Consider the following 21,108-nt stretch of genomic DNA (forward strand, 5'->3'; position numbering starts at 1 on the left):
TTTTTTTTTTTTTTTTTTTTTTTTTTTTTGCGGTACGCGGGCCTCTCACTGTTGTGGCCTCCCCCATTGCGGACCACAGGCTCCGGATGCGCAGGCCCAGTGGCCATGGCTCACAGGCCCAGGCGCTCCACGGCATGTGGGATCCTCCTGGACCGGGGCACGAACCCGTGTCCCCCTGCATCGGCAGGCGGACTCTCAAGCACTGCGCCACCAGGGAAGCCCAGACTAGTGGATTTTTTTAAATCTTTTGCACATCTCCTTCCCCCCCACCCTTTTTAATTTCTTTCTACCACTTCATGTTTTCTCTTCTTTCTATGAGCTTCTTCTCCCCTGCAAGTTACATACTTTTCATGTAAAAGTGTACATTTAGAGTATCCTGTTTGGTTTCTGGTGCACTCATAAAGAAAAGGAATAGAAAACGCTTCCCAAATCCGGCAAATATATAATATTCTAATAGCCAGGACCTCTCTAAAATGTCTGCACAAAAGCAGGTGCACCACAAACTACCATCTCTACGCACTACCCCAGACTTCCCGACTGGATGATTTAGGTACTTTTCTACTTAGGCGGATGGTACCATTTTTGCCGAATTCAGCATGTTCAATGAACAGTTTCTTGGACCCAAAAGCCAGCTCCACTGCATTTCTGCTTGGTAAGGTTTGGTGGCCTTGGCGTGGAGCAAGTGTTGTTAATTCATTGGCACTTAAACGCTGATAAATCTAGAAGTTGGGCAGTGGTAGCAGGCTGCCTTAACAGAACCTTTGCGGGGAATCAGTGGCCCCAACGCTTACAGGAGCTCTACAGAAAGGCCACTCAGTAAACTCTCGTTAAGGGAAGAATTCAGGGTAGCAGGAACTACTCTGAGATGCCGTGTGATTTGGCGTCAGCAAGGACTTTGAACGCTAGATGTAGAATTTGTCAACCTACGGAGTGCTTCTGCTTCTTGAGATACCCATTTCCTGTTAATTCTATAATCCTAAACACCTAGTGTGTTGTATCGGGAGCGTCTTTTGAGATGGTTCCGTTCCACATGAGACCGCGGCAGAGCCCGTCTGCTGTGAAGTTCTCCATCACTCTGATTCTACGTGTTTCATTCCTGCGTATTTATGCAATCCTGCATCTATATATTTTTTCAGTGATAATAGGATTTTAATTGTAATTCCACCTTCCTTCGGCAGAATATAAAATGCTCCAAGAGGGCTACCAGAGGCAGCTTTGATATATCTTCTGCAGAGAGTTGTCTTGGAATAGATTAGCACAAGTTTCAAGTGAAAATTCCAGCATCAGGAGAACCGTGCACTTGAGAGGGGCTGATTTTATCTGAGACAAAAGAAAGAAAAAGGAGCCTAGGAGGGAGTTTTTCAACACAGTCACACTTCTTTCTTTTTTGTTTTTTTTTCTTTTTTTTAATCGGAGTATAATCGCTTTACAATATTTTTTTCCAGTCACACTTTTCTCCTGGCCCCCAGCATAAATTATATTTTGTGTGTGTTCTGCACACAAAATATAAGACAGCCTGGTGATAATAACCATTTTCTATATAACATCTTTTTTTAAAATTAAATTTTATATATATATATATAATAGATGATATTTAAGTTGGGGTGTGGTCATGGTAAATCTTCTGACTTACACGTCAGGCATTTGAGATAGTGGAATCTATTTGTTATCCTTCAACTAGAATAACCTCAGTCCCCAGCTGGAATATATATGAGTCAAGGCATCTCCTTAAAAGACATGATTTCCGTGCTCAGAAGATGGAAAGGGACATAAGAAAAAAAAGTCCTGAAATAGGTGCATTTAATTCTCCCCAATTTAAATTTAAGTGGTATATCTTTAAGGCAATAAGGATAGTCCTTTTTTCCCGCATCCAGAACGCTTCCATCAATGAATTTCTTTAATGTCGATGATGCTTGGTGCAGTTTGAGGGAATCTGTATTTAGTCAGAAAAGACTTCAGTAGAATGACCTACCAGATGGGCCCCATAACAAAGCACAGAGACATCAAACCACCACAGACATTTGGTGCTTAGAATAATAAAAAGACTATAAAATTAGATTAGTTGAGTCTAATTTGGAATTGGTATATTCCCCATGCACCCTCGCTGCTCTTGGGCAGATAAAGCCTTGAGATTTAGCACTGTGTCAGAGCAGAAGACCGCAACTTCCAGTAAAAGGGAGACAGGGAGAGGGAGCGAGGGAAAAAAAAGCATTCTGGGAGGTCACGGAGGGCAGAGCAGTGACCTCCAATGATTTACAGGCCTTTAGCTTAATGAAATTGTTTCAGTGACATGACGGTAAGAGCTCGTAATGGATTGGATGCCCTAATGTAATGAAATTACTCCCTTCTGCCTAAAAAAAAAAAATGCGCAATTAATATTTACTGAGACCTGACAGCCTTTGGTGCGCTCGTCTGTGTAGTTCCCTCAGACAGTCAGAGAGGAGAGACAGCAGCGTGGCAGACAGGCTGGCTCTGCACGAGCTCCTGGCGGGGACGAGCAGAGCCGGCGAGGGTGGAGGGACAGGCGCTCGGGGGACCAGGGACACCCGGCCCAGACTGCCCAGCTCCTCAGCACGGCCCCCACTCAGCCTTCATGCTCTTCCCTTGCTTTTCCACAGGCAACTAGACAACAACCGCATCAGCTGCATTGAAGATGGAGCCTTCCGAGCGCTGCGTGATTTAGAGATCCTGTGAGTTGATTTTGCGATCGCTGCCTTGTGTGCGTGTGCGTGCGTGTGTGTGTGTCCGAGTGAGGAGGAGAGAAGGGGGAGTGTGTGTGCCTGGGGGGTCCGTGTGGATGCATTTCTGTGTCTTCTGCTGCAGTGCTATTAAAATTGCGAACCGGGAGATCCCTCTGGCTCACCTTGGCCAAAGTGTTTGCAGGCAGCAAAGTGGGATTTCTCTCCTCCCACAAACTGGGGTTACTGCTAATTAAGTCTCAGTTGAGTCCTTTCTCCCCCGATGCTCCCGCGGTATTTGTTGCTGGGTGAAACAGATGGGCTGGAGTAGACCCCCAGCGCCTGCCAGAGCAATCAGGGAGCGTCTGAGTGTGGGCTTACTTATGGAGAGGCAGGTTACAGGTCTGGGAAATGAGAAAGGGGTAGCACCAGGGGGTCGGCTGGAATTACCCAGAATCAGAAAGCGACTTTAACGCGGGACCAGGGGGAATGCCAAACAGCCTGGTAAAGTCCAGTCATTGCTGTTGCACTTGAGATCACATCTCAGGATTAAATCCAAACTTTAAGCAGTAACCTTAAAGTGACAAGGGCTGGGGGGGGGGAGATGAGAGGAGGTGCACCCCTCCCCAGAAGACCACCCTGCATACCTTGTCTAGGAAAAATGTGTAGCCGCCCTTCTGTGTTCTGGATTTTCAGATGGGTCCAGCTAAGGACACCTGATTTCCAAGGGGGAAAGTCGGCTAGGAGGCATCCTGGGGTCAAACTCAAATTGAATTGTGTGAGAAAACATTTTGATTGTCCTCCCGCATGCCCCAACTACACTTCCAGCTGTCCCTGATTTGGGGAAACCTGGAGAGGAAGGCAATACAGCCTAGCAGAACTTGCTTCGGGAGACGTGCGGTTCGGTCCTGACTCAGCCCCTCGGTTAGCTGTGTGACCTTGGGCAAGTCCCTTCTGTGCTTGGACCCTCAGCTTCTCATTTGAAAAATGAAGGGGACGGTTGCTTTATCTTGGGGGTGACTTCCCCTCTCCAAGTTCTGTAACTGCTTGCTTCTAAAAATAACTCTGATGCTACAGTTCTAGCCAGAATGATAAGCATAGGATGTGTTGAGCATCCCCCTGAAAATTAAATAAATAAGTAAATAAATAAATTACATAGTCACCAGGTTACATATCTCTGACTTCCAGAAGAATGAATAAATGTCAAACAAATGAAAGAACAAGTACGTTAACATGTCCCTTCGTCCATAAGGGAAGGAAGGTCCTCCTTCCACCATCCTTTTCACCTGGCCCCGCAGACAGTAGCCATGGGTTGGAGACATCCTCTTCACGTTGTGTGAGGGGAAGGTAATTCCAAGAGGAATCACGGGAAATCAGAGAGGATGCTGATGCTGCAAGCTGCTGGAAATTGGATGAAAACCGAGAATTCCCGGTACAGAAAAGGCAGGACCCACGGCCAGAGAGGTCGGGTTGTCATTCCTAAGATTGATGGTCTCTCCTCACCCAAACTCTGACCCCGGAACCGGCACCAAATGTGTGTCTGCTAGGGAGAGGATGCCAGCCCAAATTTAGTAACCCAGGACTCCTCTTAGCAAGAGGCTGGAGCTGAGAAGGGTAGGCTCGATTTTCCCTGCCTGCAAAAAAAGCCTCTGTAGAGAGGGCTGCTAGGAGCATATCACCTTCTTCTCGAGAAGGATGAGAAAATTCCCTGGGAAGAGACCAGGAAATGGAAGTCACCAGCTGCCACAAAACAGCTGTGACCACCTGACAGCCCACATGTTAGTTCTCTCAACTCAGAGTGGTGTCATCTTGCCTCACCAGGAAGGCTGTCTTCGGGGAGAGAGAAGGGCTGTACAGTCAGACACGCCTGGGTGTGGAATCCCGAATGTGGTGGCACTTTGGCCAAGCTACTCCACCTCTCTGTTTCTTTAACTTTAAGAGGAGATGCCCTATATACTGCATAGGAGGGGATCTCTAAATGATGTCCTCTCCACCTCCCTAACTTTCTCCCCACCATGCCCTCATCTCCATCATACTCCTGTCCAGGACAGAATTGGATTGCCCCTCTCTACTCTGATAGTTGCTATCAAAATATATATTTATATTTTATGCAGATACACCAGGTCTCTCAAACTTGAAGCTTAAAAACCCAGGATGGAAAAAAAAAGTTCTCTTTCCCCATCGTTATAAAGACCCCCCAGGATCTGATTAGTTTATCTTCTCAATTCCAAACAAAGCTAGATCAATAGCTTTTTTTGTTTTTTTGTTTTTTTTTTAGCGGTACACGGGTCTCTCACTGCTGTGGCCTCTCCCGTTGCGGAGCACAGGCTCCGGACGCGCAGGCTCAGCGGCCATGGCTCACGGGCCCAGCCGCTCCGCAGCACATGGGATCTTCCCAGACCAGGGCACAAACCCGTGTCCCCTGAATCGGCAGGCGGACTCTCAACCACTGCGCCACCAGGGAAGCCCAATAGCTTTGTTTTAAAGATACTCTCATTTGGCTTCACATGGCTAAGCACTTAAGATTAATCATAATCAAGTATTCCATGGGTTTTTAATTTCTAGCAGAGGCACACAGCTTTGGAACCATCCGTCTTCATGGTGAGCCATTCTGAAATCGGCTGGAGCTGACATCTCCATTTAAAGAACCTCCCCGCCCTAACCCCAGACCTTCCAAATCTCATCTACACATTGACATTGTATAATACTTCTCTGTAATCACAACTTAGACACCATAAAGAAACTTGACAATGAAATAATAAATAGAAACTAAGTGAGGGCATCATACATTAACTTAATAAATTCTTCAGAGAGAGAGAGACAGAGACAGGGGGCAGGAGGGAATTCAAAAAACTCTGTCCGCACAAAGGTCATCTCTAAGTATCTCAAGCTTTTAAAGTCTGCAAGTCAAGAAGACAAAATATAGTATTTCGGGTGTGTTTTCTCTCTGTCACTAGGCAGCATGAAGTGCAAAATAAGGAAAGACTCCTGATTACCTCATGGAAAGCTCTCTCAAAATTAACTTAAGTTTAGGGACAAAAACTACTAGTGAAAATATTTCACATGGGATCACCCTGTTATTCCATCCTTTCTGTGGATGGAAATGCTATAAAACCTCTTTCTATCCAGTCTGAGGTTGGTTGCACTGAACCTAGGGGGTGGGTCTGGGCGGGAACCCCTAGCAGTAGGAACTGTGCAACATTAGGAAAGACTGTGAAATCTGCCCACCTCAACCTCATTTTTGACTCATGCCCAATGGCAGATGTCCAGCACAGAGTATGGTAGACAAAGGAAGAGAGCCACCACCCTCCCCTTTTCAGGTAGCCAGAAAAGGGAGTGAGAAGGAAAGCAGAGTACGGGCGAAGCAAGTGATAATAGTGGCGTTTGTTGTGCAGTTACTAGTACCCAACACCAAAAGCAGTACTTTTACATCGTTATCTCTTTGCATCCTGACAACCCCTCCGTGAAACTGTTAGTGTCACCCTCCTTTTACAGAGAGATACCCATTTCAGAGAAGCCAAGTAACTGCTTAACTAGCCAGCCGCAGAACCTGTGTAATTAACCCTTCTACCAAGCTGCCTTTCTGATCTGTGTTGCTAAGGCTCTCGTGGTGTTGGCTGCCCTGAAGCATGGCCAACGTGTGCCGCAGGGTGGTGTGAACTGGCCCCAAGAGCTGGTCTAGGCAAGCTATCAGTGACTCGTGGTCCTGCCGAGGAGAATGCCAGAGCCTCCCGCAGCTTGTAAAATTGTCATTCCCTTTACCCAGGGATGGCTCCCCACAAAGTTGAAGGTAAATCAGACTCACAGGGGAAAGAAAATCATCCTGCTTTTTCACTGACTTACATTCTAGTCCCAACGATGACTTATTCTCACTTCTGGACGTCACCAATTGATTTTGGTACTCCACGGCGCTCCGTTCTCTAGACCTCCCTATAATACAGCTCCAACTTTCTGTGTGGAGCTTAAGGTTCTTAACTGAGGGACCTTGCTTTCTGTGAGTCAGACGCCCTTCTGTTACACAAATCATGGACCATTCATTTCTGCTTGATCTGTACACTTGGCGGTTCGCGTACTAGGTTTTCTCTGAGCAAGGCGTGTTTAAACCACGGTCGAATATGCCAAGACTGCGTTTCCCTGGCTGGTCAGGAATCATTTGTGGAGGGACTCTGAGCCCTGGGTTTCTAGCCCCCGTCAGCTAGGTAGAGGACAGCCAGACGTGTCACCAGTTTTACCAGGCTCCTCTCTCCCCGACATGCCATCTTGGGTCGGAAAAATGTTTAATGGGAAAAAAATTAAGAGTATGGACAAATGAAACAAAAATGAGACAACCTAGTTAATAAATTATTTAATTTTGTTTCAACAGTATTGCAGGAGAAGGGAAGAGATTCTCAGACATTGTCTCCTGACTACTTGTAGCAAATCAGAAGTTCAGTAGGTATGCTGCCAAAAATGCCAGGCTAAAGATGTCAGGAACACATCCTGAAAGCACTTTCTGTGAGTGGTCTGCCCTTGATAAATCACTAGTACTGGCCAAATTTCACATAGATGTGACAGGTCTGCAGATAACACACGAATGCTGTTTTGAAAGCCTCACTCCCATTTATGTCACTTAACCAATTTTGGAAGTTCAGTGATATCATCATAGGCTGGTTCTGGAAGGACCTTAGCTGTCTCCAGGATGACCTCTTATTGTTGAGATAAGACACAGAGAGGTTGAGAGCAGGGTCGGGACTAGAGTGGGGCCCGCCTCCTAACATTGTGTACCCAGGGCACCCCACTTCCCTCACCCAAGTCCTAGCCCTGTCTAGGAGACAAGACAATGGCAACAGCAAGTTAGCGGTAGCAAAGGACTAGAACCTGGGTCTCCGGACCCCTGATCCCATGTTCTTTGCCCACAGTGGGCACCTGCAGGCAGTTAGGCTGTTTAGAAGAAATCCCCTGGTAAGACTGGGGCTCCTAAGCACAGTTGTCCTTTCAAACCTCATCATTAAATGTTTTATATTATTTAGCAGGTTGGGGGAGGGCAAACTTTAGTCCATGACAGAATCAAAGAAAGATTCTGCTTTCAGCTCCCTCGAAACCAGAGGTTGCAAACTAGATCACAGACTACATTGTGGCCACAGATGAGGGATTTTTAATCCCGTGGAGTGTTTTTTACCATTATTATATTTTTTTGCAGTACGCGGGCCTCTCACTGTTGTGGCCTCTCCCGTTGCGGAGCACAGGCTCCAGACGCGCAGGCTCAGCGGCCATGGCTCACGGGCCCAGCCGCTCCGCGGCATGTGGGATCTTCCCGGACCGGGGCACGAACCCATGTCCCTTGCATCGGCAGGCGGACTGTCACCCACTGCGCCACCAGGGAAGCCCTACCATTTTAAATTAGCATTTCATATTGCAAATTGATGCTATTTTTTTGTAAAAGTCCAGAATTCCAGCTTTGGATTTTGGTGAACCGGAAACACTGGCAACCCTGAGCTGCATTTCTTCATTGCAATGGTCAGCTGTGACTGAAAAGCACATACCCTTCGTAGATGGGGTATGTAGACTCCACTTTCCCACTGACCTTCCCCCATTTCAGTTACCTGCCAACCCACGCAGCCCCTGCTTTAATCCAGCCAAGAAGCAAGGCTGCACTGTGTGCCACCCTAGTGCCAGATACCAGGGACAGTAAAGCTTTAAATGAGCAGGTCCTCTGGCAGATCAAACTCTAAAGGCGAGAGCTTACCAGAATTGTTGAATAGACAACACAGACGGAGCTAAGTAATGGGGAGTCAAAGACTCCCAGACTGGACAGGGGTACCTCAGAAGCCATCAGGTGCCCATGAGACATGATGTCTCATGTCTCATCTTCTGGGAAGTTCTTCTCAGGAGTTGAGCTTGCCTCCAAATTCCCTTTGATTCCAAAAAAATTATAATTGGGTTTATTCACATGATGAGAAGCAAGAGACAAATACCTCCCCCCCTGTTTCTTGCTCCCTAGACCCCAGCATCAGCCTGGGTAATGAGCTCCCTTTCAGTCCACGTTTAGAGAAAAGAGAGTTGAGTCAAAACGGTGACGTGAATTAACCAGACTTGTAGCATAGTTCTACTTGAACCACCGCTGGGCAAGTATGACATGGCCTGACCCTGAGCCCTACTTGTAGATACAGAAAGTGAATGTAAAACAAAGTCCTTTTTTGATATAAGAAGGCAGTGAAAAGAAATTGACACCAGTCCTGATACCCAGATCAGGGTGTGCTCACTCTCCTAGCACAGGGTGGTTGTCCCAGCTGCAGGGTGCTGGATACTGGGTGTTGGGACATTTATAGACCTGGTTGGTCCAGTTCAGAAAACCCAGCGCTTAATGCAAGTAGTGGCGTGTCCTCCACTTCAAATGACCTTCCTCTGGGTATGGAACCAGATGCTCTGATTAACAGATAATAATAATGTGTTGATATATAATGCAATGGTATCATACCAATTAGTAGTATAGTTATTATAAATATTATAATTATTGTCATAGCCTCCAAGTTTTAGCATCTTCTATCTTCCAGGCCCTGTGATAAGATATCAGAATGCAGCATTTTACATAACCCCGTTCTACACCCTTGCAAGGTAGATCCTGGTAATTTCCTCATTTTACCAGTGAGGAAACTGAAGCTTAGAGAAGTTGAATAACTTGCCCAGGGTTACACGGATAAGGACAAGAATGGGATTGCTCTTCCAGTATCAAATCCCCTGCACGTAACTGCTCTGCTACCAAAATAAATTAAAATTAAAAAGTACATCCTAGGGGCTTCCCTGGTGGCACAGTGGTTGAGAGTCTGCCTGCCGATGCAGGGGACATGGGTTCGTGCTCTGGTCCGGGAAGATCCCACATGCCGCGGAGCGGCTGGGCCCGTGAGCCATGGCCGCTCAGCCTGCGCGTCTGGAGCTTGTGCTCCGCAACGGGAGAGGCCACAACAGTGAGAGGCCCGCGAACCACAAGAAAAAAAAAAGTACTTCCTAGAGAAACAATTATATGCATTAGTGAGATTATTCACTGTAGTAAATGCCCAGAATAATTCAGGAACCACAGACTTTCTTTTTGAAAAGTTGCCCCCTAGGGTGCTCAGATCTAAACCTATGACGTCAGCTTAATCAGCATCACATCCCGTTCCATGAGACTGCCCCAGACATGGCAGGAGGCAAAGGCTGAGCTGCTGGAGTTACAGTCCTCCCTTAGCACTGGTTGCCAAACCAGCTCCACCAAACTGAATGGTTTGGGGTTCATTTCCTTGAAAAAGAGAAACATTCTTACCAATTCTTAGGCCAGTTTTGGGGATTAAAGGAGATACCTCAGTCGTATGTCTAACAGATGCCGCATCAGGACGCTCATAAAAATCAAAGTCAGAGAATACTCCTGTACTGTTCACTGCCTTGCAGAAACCTGGCACATAGTAGGTGGTCAGTTAAAGTTCATGGAACCAAATTGAGTTGAAATTACCAGTCGGCTCTCTGCATCCTCTGGTGCCGTATCCAGCGGATCCCAGATCCCCGCGGATCAGTCCGCTGTTGGTTAAATCCGGGATGCAGCACCCGTGGATGCAGAGGGTCCGTTGTAATTAACTGAATTTGAAGCTTACCCCACCCCAGTCTCTAGATTCTCTGTTTTGACGTGACCCTGAACAGAACTAAGGTTGTGGTTGTCCCAGAATTATTTTAGATGTTGGACAATGTAGTATTTTACTGAAACATTTCTCACATGACCTTTGGTTTTTTATCCCTTTAGCTAAGTGGTGATTTTTTTTCTTTTTCTTTTTAATAATGAACAAAATTATAGCCACAATGAAATTTGGTGTTTTCTAACAGAGACAAGATTCATTTTCATTTATTTACAAAATGTTTCACCTGGGTTTCTCTGGGAGTTGCAAACATTTTATTTGTTTCAACAGCCTTCCGAATCAGGGTGTTTAATCCTGACATAGCTTTGAATATAGAACTGTCATTGCTTAATGAAAGTCTTAAAATATCTCCAGAATATAATTTTTTGGGTACTGTGCTGCAAATTGTGATTTGTTGAGGCAATTAGGATTAAATTTGTACTTTGTGGAAAACATAGTTAACTTCCATTCAACCCTCAAAGTACTAGGAAGGGAACTGGGTTTCCCATAAATGCACACCCCTCCTTCATAGTCACCCAGACTGGGAGCTGGATCATAGTCAAGCTCTTAAAATGACAAACTTGGTTTTGAGAACATCAGCTTAAGGAAAAAGTGAACATTTCTTTGAAATGTAAAATAATCTTTTCCATTTAAATAAGCAGCCCTCGGGCTTCCCTGGTGGCGCAGTGGTTGAGAGTCCGCCTGCCGATGCAGGGGACGCAGGTTCGTGCCCCGGTCCGGGAAGATCCCACGTGCCGCGGAGTGGCTGGGCCCGTGAGCCATGGCCGCTGAGCGTCCGGAGCCTGTACTCCGCAGCAGGAGAGGCCACAACAGTGAGAGGCCCGCGTACTGCAGAAAAAAAAAGCAGCCCTTTAATAGTCCAAGAAACTAGAATCTGGGGGGTTCTAGTGGTTTCCATTTTATTTCATTTTCCTGTTCACTAAAGGCTAGTTTACTTTCTGAATTGAAAATGTATTGCTCTTCATTCCTGAATTGAGAGGATATGGTGAAGATCATTGAATCGTTCTTCACCAACAGAGGGTCTTGAATCAGTAAGACTCCCGCTGTCAGCATCTCCTATGAGCAGTACTTAGGTGGAATCAGGTAACAGTCTTGCTGTCCCCAAGGGCTGTAGACTACAGCCACTAGGTCTCCGGGCTGAAATTCTGGCCTGACAGACTAGGTTTGGGGGCAGCCTTTTGGTTTGCTTTGTCCCACCTAAAACAAAATGGAAAAATACCTTTGCATCTTTGAAAAAAATATCCTAGAGGGTTTTCTCTCAGGAGCATGTGGCTGGTGAGGAAATGCCTCAGAGCTGCCAAACGCATTCAGGGGTCAGTTCACTCCCAAAACAGAGCTTCTGTGCTGATTTGAAAAGGCGCTCCTGTGCCGATGGTCAGACACTACCCTTTCTCCATGCCCCAGCTGCCAACAGTGGCTTTGGTGACCAGTGTTTGAGCACCTTTTGTATCCTGCCCCTTATCAGCTCTTGAATGCCTTTCAAACCTGCCTATGACTGATGCTGCCACTTCCACCCAGGGTGTGGAATATTGGCTGGTGTGGCTTACCTATGGCCAAGAGTCCATTACTCTACAGAACTGGGTCCTGAAAGCCAAGATCCTAGGAAATTGATCCCTCCTGTCACTTGGCTTTATGGAGGGGAGGAGAGCATGGAGAAGACATAGAGACACAGAGCTGGGGAGAATCAGAGCATCGTTTTTACCTTTCCCTGAGCGTTCACTTCCTATCTTTGAAGGTGCACACGAGTAAGGGATGTTGAGGAGGAGGGATGAAGGGAATAATGGTTCTATTTCTCCAAGGCCATATTTGGACTCACTGTAGAAAAGCTGTAGAGAGCCCATTCTCTTTTGAGGACCCCGGCTATCAGCTCTATTTTATCCATTGATTGAATGAAACCTGCCAATGTGAGGTTTCTTTCTGTTTTTTAAAGTTTTGGTCTTTCCAGTGTTTAAAAAAATTAGAATTCATTCCCAACACTTAACTCCTGGGTAATTTTATAGGAAAGTATGTGATTTCAACTTCCCTTGAATATTTAGAAGCTGTGGAAACCCTGGGTTGACATGTGGCTTTGACGCCCCGGAGCAGCGTTGTCCACTAAAGCAGCGGTCCCCAACCTTTTTGGCACCAGGGACCGGTTTCGTGGAAGACAATTTTTCCACGCAAGGGAGTAGGGGGTGGGCAGGGGATGGTTCAGGCCGTAATGCGAGCAATGGGGAGCAATGGGGAGCAGTAGATGAGGCTTCCCTCGCTTGTCTGTCGCCACTCACCTCCTGCTGTGCGGCCCGGTTTCTAACGGGCTGAGGCCGGGTACTGTTCCGCGGCCCGGGGGTTGGGAACCCCTGCACTAAAGGGCACTCTGTGATGAAGGAAACGTTTCATATCTGAGCTGTCCAGTATGATAGCCACTAGCCACGTGTGACTCTAGAGCACGTGAAAGGTGGCTAGTGCAACTAAGAAACTAAATGTTTAGCTTTGTTTAATTTTACTTGATATGAATTTAAATTGCCACACGTAGCTTGTGGCTGCCTTATCGGATAGTGCAGGTTTAGAGCTGAGGGGCAAGGACCGCATTTGGACAGGGCATGCCCTCTGCAAATTTCCATAGCTGCCACCAGGCCAGCTCTCCTGCCTGCCCCGCTCCAAACCCCTGGAGCCATTTCACATCCATTAATAAGCACAATGTTTAAACGGTATATTTTCTGAAGCTAGGTACTTTGAAATACCTGCCACTCCCCTCACCCCCCCCCCCACTCTGCCCTTTCTCTCTCTTAATTTAAACATCTGGATCTTATACCCCCAAAAGACCTATTTTCACTGAAGCCCAGGAGCAGGCTTATTAAAACCGTCTCCCGTCAAAGCAAAACCCTCTCTGAGTGAATTAGTTTCTGGATCCCAATTATTCACTTCTCTCAGCTCTGCAAATGACTTCCACAAAGTCAACCAGGTAGGAAAATCACTCCCATTGTCTAGACCCATCGCTTCTGCATACATAAACGGAAGATGCGGCAGGCAGTTAGGGATACAAGCCCGTTAACCCCGCAGAAGCTGAGCCTGGTGTCTGCATAAAGAGAGAAAGAAAGAGCCGACCCCGTGCAACTATTTTCAGATGCTTCACAGCGGGGGCTGGTTGCAGCTTTCAGAGTTTGGTCAGATGTCCTGTCTTTATGCAGACCTGGATAGATCTGGGCATCCACAATCCCTTCCACCACCTTCTGGAAAACTATTCCCATTTCCAGAAATGCCATTTTAGAGCCAACATCAGCCCAAGTGAAATTGGAGAGTGGAACTGCAGGCTCCGGGGGAAGACCCTGGAGGTCAACTGGTCCCACCACTTCATTTGAAGAGAAAGAAACTCCCCAGAAAGGTTAAGTGACTTGCCCACAGCTATAGGAAAATTTCACGGAAGAACTAGGCCAGAAAATGGGTCTGTTGACTGTTACCTAATGCTGTATATTGCCATCTAAGCTTTCCCTATATCAGCAGGCAGGAAACAAAAATTAGTGGGGCCAGCCTTTATGTCCTATCCATCTCACCATCCCTTAATCTCCAGCGTTTTACCAGAGGGAACATTTTACCTTCAACACGGGGAACACACCCTCCCTTTCTAGAGCCTTCCAGTCCTGCAGCCACTGCTTGGGGGATACCGGTACCCCAGTCAGAGGGCAGTCTGGGAAGAGATCAAATTCTGCATCATTGATCCCAGCTAGCAGGGGTGACCCAAGGCCCTATGAGTAAGCACCAGGGACCCCATCTTTGAGCCTTAAATAGCCCGAAGTGTAAACTATACCCAGTTCCCTGAGAGAGTCCTTCCCTTACAAACATCAGCAGGTAAAAACAAGTTCCTTCTGACATCTCAGTCCAAGAGCAGAGCCTCCTTCCAGCACGCTGTACAGTTTTTTCTGCTAACAGCTCTGAAGTGGCTAAGTTCCAAACCGTCCACGAGAAATAACTTATGTGTTTAGCCACAGAGCTGATGAGTAGCAAACAGAAACCAGACAAGAGTGCACAGGCCTGGTGGAACACAGTTTTACCCTATAAACAGACACTTCTTCAGGGCTCTTTGTCCCCGAGTAATGATGGTTGGGGGGGAAGCATTGAATATCAATTTTCAACCGTTTAAAGGTAGTCGGTTTGAATAGTAGGTTCCTGGAGCGTGCCTTAGCCAGAGCCTGCCCTTCAGGAGATGCAGTATGGGAAGAAGGCTTTAACCACACAGCACCACAATGCCATTAAAATACTTTGATGATTTATTTATTTATATAGCCCATGTGTGCTATATAGATGTTAAATATCTGTATTTGATTCAGATTGTTAAAGTAATCCGTTTGGTTGAGAGACTGAAAACTGGCTTCTGCAAGCCAAATCCAGCCCCTGGGTATGTTTCCTTTGTGACTTTAGCTCCTTCAGGCGATTTAATCACCAATATGGAGGAACAAGGAGATTTCACATAAAAATTCTAGATGTCTGGCTTTCTCTTTAACAAGAGGAGAAAACTGGTGGCACTGCACCGATATTCCAGCGTAGCAGCAGACCTTTGAAATGAGAAGCGATGGTCCCAAGTAGTAGAGTTGTGTTTACACACAGTTCCGTTCCTCAGCTATCGAGCCTCGCTCCTGTAGGCAATTGACTTTGTACTCCCAGATCAGCCCAGAAGGCTGTTTAGAGTGGAAATTTATTTTTTATCTAAAGATGCCAAAAGCATGACCCTTTGCATTTGGAAACTCACCCATTCCTTCAGTAAATATTTATTGAGTCATCCTTTGTGCCAAACACAGAGCTAGGTCCTGCCTACACAGCGGGGGATAAAACAGACGTGCTGTCTTCCGCCTCTTAGTGTACACGTTCATGGGTATTTAAGAACTTTCCCCTTCTTCCTCTCTTCCTGGCTCAAAGGCAGCTGAGGTGGAATTGTCTGTTTCTCTCTCTCTCAATTACAAACTCACCTATCCAGTCATGTAAGTTGGAGGTCATTCTTTCACCCCCAGCAGACATCTTGCACACTGGAAAGTGCCTGGTTTCTAAATAATATAGTAGACAAGATTGATTGTCCAGGCTCCCAGTTTACAGATGATGAAATAGAATTAGAAGACTGAGGCCATCTCATTCATGTTGTCGTTTAAGGTACATTTTACAATTCAGTTGGTCATTGGGAGGCAGTTGAATCAAACTGCATCGCCGCTAGGCAGTATCTGTGATGATCTCAGTAAACGAGTAAGGCGTTCTTCAGAATCCAGGAACCAAAAACACTGGAGCATCACGAGTACTTACACCGCAGGCATCTAACTGAGCAATGGTGGGATTTGAAGATTCATCTTTCTCTTTTGCCCTTCCACTTTTTACATTTATTTTGCAGGCATCTTTTTTTTTTTTTTTTTTTAACACTGAGGCTCCGCTGGGTGGATGGAGACGAGTTTCTGCCTGTCATAATATGAATGTATAATGAAGGCAGAACCAAAGACAAGCCCTGTTGTTAAGGAATCCATATCATCAGAGGCCCCAACTGGCAGCTGATTGTTTTTATTTATTTCTGTAGGTTTTACATGACACCTGGAGACCATTTAAAATGTTACTTGGCGGTGAGAGCTCTGTGTTTAAAAATAACGCTCACCCAGTGCCAGATCACTTTAGAGTCGGGTACAAATATTGAGACAAAAACCCCAGCTGTTATTGCTTTGGCTGCTAATTTGAGGTGTCAAATGAGAGCCCGACTGCTATACGTCAGTGAATAAGGCCCCTTGTGAGGTCATTATGTTTTCTAACAGTTGAGAGTAATGGACTAATCAGTGCAGCATCAGTTGTTTTCATTATATGCCCACACAATGGTTATGAGCTTTAATTTAAACAGTCCTCAGGGAGATGAGGGAAATCAGTATTAGGCAGCACCCATGATAGTCCAGGAGAGGAGGTACCGTAAGGGAGATGGCTTCCCACCCTCCTCTCTCTTCTCTCTCCCTCCATCTTTCATTCCTCCTGCCACATCTGCCCTCAGAGACTCATTGTCTGCTCCAAACAGGCAAAAGATGAGCTTTTCTCAAGGAGCAGATCTGGACTCTTGGTTCTTCATGGTGTTCTGAAAAATCCCAGTCGGCCAATCCAACAGTCAGGGCGGCTTTTGGCAACACTTAGACTCATCGGCCAAGCCTGGACCTTGGAAGGCGTTGAGCCACGATTGCCCTCTCTTCTCTGTAGCCTCTACTACCGTCCTCCTGTCCGTGCTGAGCTTTCTCTGTTCCTGGGACCAGAGGAGGGTCGGGTGATGCTGTTGCTTTGAGCAGCCTTGACAGCGAGGCAAACACCTGTGTCCCTGACACATCGAGGCCAGGCAGGTCTGAGTCTACCACTAACACGTATGATTCACCTCCACCTCTGGACGGCAGGGAAGTTGGATGGCCGATGTCTGCCGAAGGCAGTCCTGTAAGAGGCAGCTTTGTGTAATGATAAAAAATATAGGATCTGGTGTGACACTTTCCTGGATTCAAATATTGGCTCCACAACTCTACTGTTATGTGATCGGGGCAGAGTTCATTGATCTTTCCAGGGTCCAAAGTGGAAATGACAAGAGTATCTCAGGATTGTTGGAAGAATTAAATGAGATAATGCATGCAGTTAGCAAAAACATGATCAATAGCATCAGTATTGTTGTTGTTATTATCATGGGCATCTTTATTGGAAGTTCTTGGCAAGCTCACCTCAAAGTAGTATCCTTTACTAGTCCACCTCATTGGAGGAAAGCAGAGAGCTCATGGGAGAACCTATAACATCAGTTTAGGTTTCTCGAAGGACACATTATGGTACATTATTCTTCCTGATTTCTGGAATTTCCCAGAGCTTCCAGCCAAATCAGAACAGTGCATAGCTGGGTGAGAAAGTCAAGTTCAGCTTTGATAGGAGGAAACAGTCAGGGAACTTCATCCAAAAATGACTGAGTCAGTGCAGTTGGGGAGAGACCCCGGGCTGGGAGAGAGGCTTGGGGATGCCTCTCTCGACCTCGGTAGGCCCAGTGGCATTCAGTGTGTGCTCTCCCAGGGCCAAGTCCACAGAGATGCCACCTACACACAGCCTAATGGGCCGAGCTAGCCAACAGCTTTCACATTCCCAGGATCCAGGAGAATGTGGAAGGGCCCGGTCATCAGCAGTAGATACCATGGTTGATTCCTGGTACCATGATAGCTGTCAGTCAGCACCCACCAAGCAAGACCAGGACAAGCCAGTCCTGTTTTGACACAGCAAGAGGGAGAGGCAGAAGTGAGCCCTGCCAGACCCTCCCTTTGAGGTCTACATGCTACCAGAACCCCTCTGTACTTTCATGCCCCCGTGGCAGCCATTTAGGTATTTCCCACAGGGTCCAGCCACAGTGTTTGCACTCATCTGCTCTTTAGGAAATGATTCTGCCTACTTTGGTTGTGCCTGGTCCTGTGAATTCAATGTAGGCCTTGTGGGAGGTAGTTCTATCTCCTGAGTTTAGAGTGCTGGCCACTGGGCTCCCACATGTGTAAGTACAAGTCAGGGAATCGATCTCTAGACTCACTTTAAAAAGACATCCTGTTGCCATGGCCATGACTGCAGATGACCCACCAAGAGTCTCCTTCCTGGTGACCCTTAAAGAGGGAACCACCTTATTTATCTAGACTTAAGAAGAAGTCAACCTGCCTTGAGACAGGAGATGAATGGGCCAAGCTACCAAGACGGTCTCTCTGACCCAAGGAGTCTGGATCCCCACCTGTGCAGAGGGGAAGAAGACGGGTTCCAAGAGCATCCCTGGGAAGCTTGGCACTCTGGGAGACTGCAGTGGCACTCACTGTGGATGCCTGGTTTTGCAATTATGTGATGCATGCTCACAGATAATATTGCTGTATTAGAGCCAATTACATAGTGTTATGGACACACAACACGCAGATTACACCCAGAGCCAGGAAAGCACAGCCTGACAAAGCAATGGCCTAATCGGAGGAGACGGAGGGAAATGTCAGCCTTATTAAGGTTGCCAGTGTGGCGTGGCTGCGGCTGGACTTAGCTCCTCCAGATCAAAGATGGTTATCTTGAGTGATGCAAGGGAGAGCCACACTTCAGCCCTCAGCAGAGATCATCGGGGAGCCAGGGGCAGAAATCAAGTCGGACCTCTCGAAGAGTGATCACAGCCGCCTCCATTGAGGACTGCGTACTACTTACGAACTTGGGCGTCTCCCTAAACAGGAAGAGACGCAACTCCCTTCTGCTCTCCGCACAAGAGGCCTTCGGTCTCCGGGGCAGCCATATGCTGCCCTCCACATTCAGGTCAAGGCTCGGTCCTTAGCCTTTTCCCTAGTTCAGTGGTTCTCTAACTTGAGCTTGCATAAGAATCCTCTCATTCAGTGAAACACACAAAGCTGGGCCTACACCAGAGTTGCTGATTCAGTAGGTTGGCCTGATGCATATACTGAAAATATGCATCTTTAACGAGTCCACAGGTGATGTTGCATATCTAGGGACCACAACTGGAGAACCACTGTCCAAGTTCATTCCCTGCCCATCCCAAGCTGGGTTCTCCTGCCCTGTCTCTTGAACAGGGCCTTCTGCTAGGCTCTCATTCCCTCACATCATTACAGGTTCCAGGAGCAGTGGGACCCCGCTTTCCAGGTGGGAGCATGGAATGGGAATAAGAAGTGTGGATTCTAGGGTGAGATTGCCTGGTTTTAAATCACAGCCCTACCACTTGCCATTGGGGTTTTCCTGCCGATGTTTTACAGTCTTTAAGTTTTGAAAGTCGTTGACCTAATCCCCTCTCCTTACCAAGCAGTTATGTGACTCGCCCAGCATATCACAGCTAATCATTGGCAAAGACAGGACCGGAACTGCCCAGTTCTAGAGCAGCCAGTGGGCAGCAAACATGGTTTATAAAAAGCCAGTTAGTAAATATTTTAGGCTTTCAGGCCATATGGTCTCTGTTGCAACTACTCAGCTGCTGTAATGTGAAAGCAGCCATAGACAGTACATAAACAAATTAGTAAAACTGTATTTACAAAAACAGGCTGCATTGGATGGGCTTTAGCCTTTAGGCAGTAGTTTGCCAACCCCTGGAACAGACGGGTATGTGTACCACTGCTTCATACATACATTGCGACTAGGAGCCCTTGTCTTGCCTGGATGCCCCAGTATTTAGCTAAGGAACACAGGGAAATGCAAACTTTGTCCGGGTACCAGTGTTCAATTACGTGCACTATAGGAGCAATAGTAAGTGATCCCCTAGTGCCCTGGAAAAAAAGTTTAATGCCCCCTTTCTAGTGCTCACAAGGAAGAGAGAGTGGGATCCACTGGTAGAAGTAGCATTGTCCACACAGATGATTTTAATATGGAAAACAGTCCCTTTTCATTAGACATTAATGCTCCAATTATGACAAAACAGAAAAGAGACTAGACAGGATACAGGTTAGTCTCAATAGAAATATAGTATATATAATGGGGTAAGTAGGGGCTTTATAAGAGAGAAATGGGAGGTAGATGGACTGTCTTTTAAATGCCATGGGGTATCCTTCTCAAACTCTTGCAAAAAATTGCATAGGGGCTTCCCTGGTGGCGCAGTGGTTGAGAGTCCGCCTGCTGACGCAGGGGACACGGGTTCGTGCCCCAGTCCGGGAAGATCCCACATGCCGCGGAGTGGCTGGGCCCGTGAGCCATGGCCGCTGAGCCTGCGCGTCCGGAGCCTGTGCTCCACAGCGGGAGAGGCCACAATAGGGAGAGGCCCGCGTACCATAAAAAAAAAAAAAATGCAGAGGAAGTAACACTCCCAAACTCATTCTACAAGGCCACCATCACCCTGATACCAAAAGCAGATAAAGATACTACAAAAAAAGAAAATTACAGACCAGTATCACTGATGAATATAGATGCAAAAATCCTCAACAAAATACAAGTAAACAGAATCCAACAACACATTAAAAGGATCATACACCATGATCAAGTGGGATTTGTCACAGGGATGCAAAGATTCTTCAATATATGCAAATCAATCAATGTGATATAGCACATTAACAAATTGAAGAAGAAAAAAACATATGATCATCTCAATAGATGTGGAAAAAGCTTTTGACAAAATTCAACACCCATTTATGATAAAAAAACTCTCCAGGAGGTGGGCATTGAGGGAACCTACCTCAACATAATAAAGGCCATATAGGAAAAACCCACAACAAACATCATTCTCAATGGTGAAAAACTGAAAGCATTTCCTCTAAGATCAGGAAGAAGACAAGGATGTCCACTCTCGCCACTATTATTCAACATAGTTTTGGAAGTCCTAGCCACATCAATCAGAGAAGAAAAAGAAATTAAAGGAATCTAAATTGGAAAAGAAGAAGTAAAACTGTCACTTTTTGCAGATGACATGATACTATACATAGAGAATCCCAAAGATGCCACCAGAAAACTACTAGAGCTAATCAATGAATTTGGTAAAGCTGCAGGATATAAAACTAATGCACAGAAATCTCTTGCATTCCTATACACTAACAACAATTAAGGAAACAGTCCCATTCACTGTTGCAACAAAAAGAATAAAATACCTAGGAATAAACCTACCTAAGGAGGCAAAAGACCTGTATGCAGAAAACTATAAGACACTGATGAAAGAAATCAAAGACGATACAAACAGATGGAGAGATATACCGTGTTCTTGGATTGGGATAATCAATATTGTGAAAATGACTATACTACCCAAAGCAATCTACAGATTCAAGACAATCACTATCAAATTACCAATGGCATTTTTTATAGAACTAGAACAAAAAATCTTAAAATTTGTATGGAGGCAC

The 21,108-nt window shown here is 46.2% G+C and overlaps 1 protein-coding gene across 1 annotated transcript in view; it reads left to right on the top strand.

The window, feature by feature from the left end:
* SLIT3 (slit guidance ligand 3) overlaps positions 1 to 21,108 on the top strand; it is a 609,763-nt gene that overhangs the window by 432,193 nt on the left and 156,462 nt on the right. Inside the window, exon 6 of the mRNA XM_067732892.1 lies at positions 2,619 to 2,690. Within this exon, the coding sequence (XP_067588993.1) occupies positions 2,619 to 2,690 (72 nt within the window). The remainder of the gene's footprint in view (positions 1 to 2,618; positions 2,691 to 21,108) is intronic.

The sequence above is a fragment of the Pseudorca crassidens genome, chromosome 3, assembly GCF_039906515.1.
Source record: "Pseudorca crassidens isolate mPseCra1 chromosome 3, mPseCra1.hap1, whole genome shotgun sequence".
NCBI lineage: Eukaryota > Metazoa > Chordata > Mammalia > Artiodactyla > Delphinidae > Pseudorca > Pseudorca crassidens.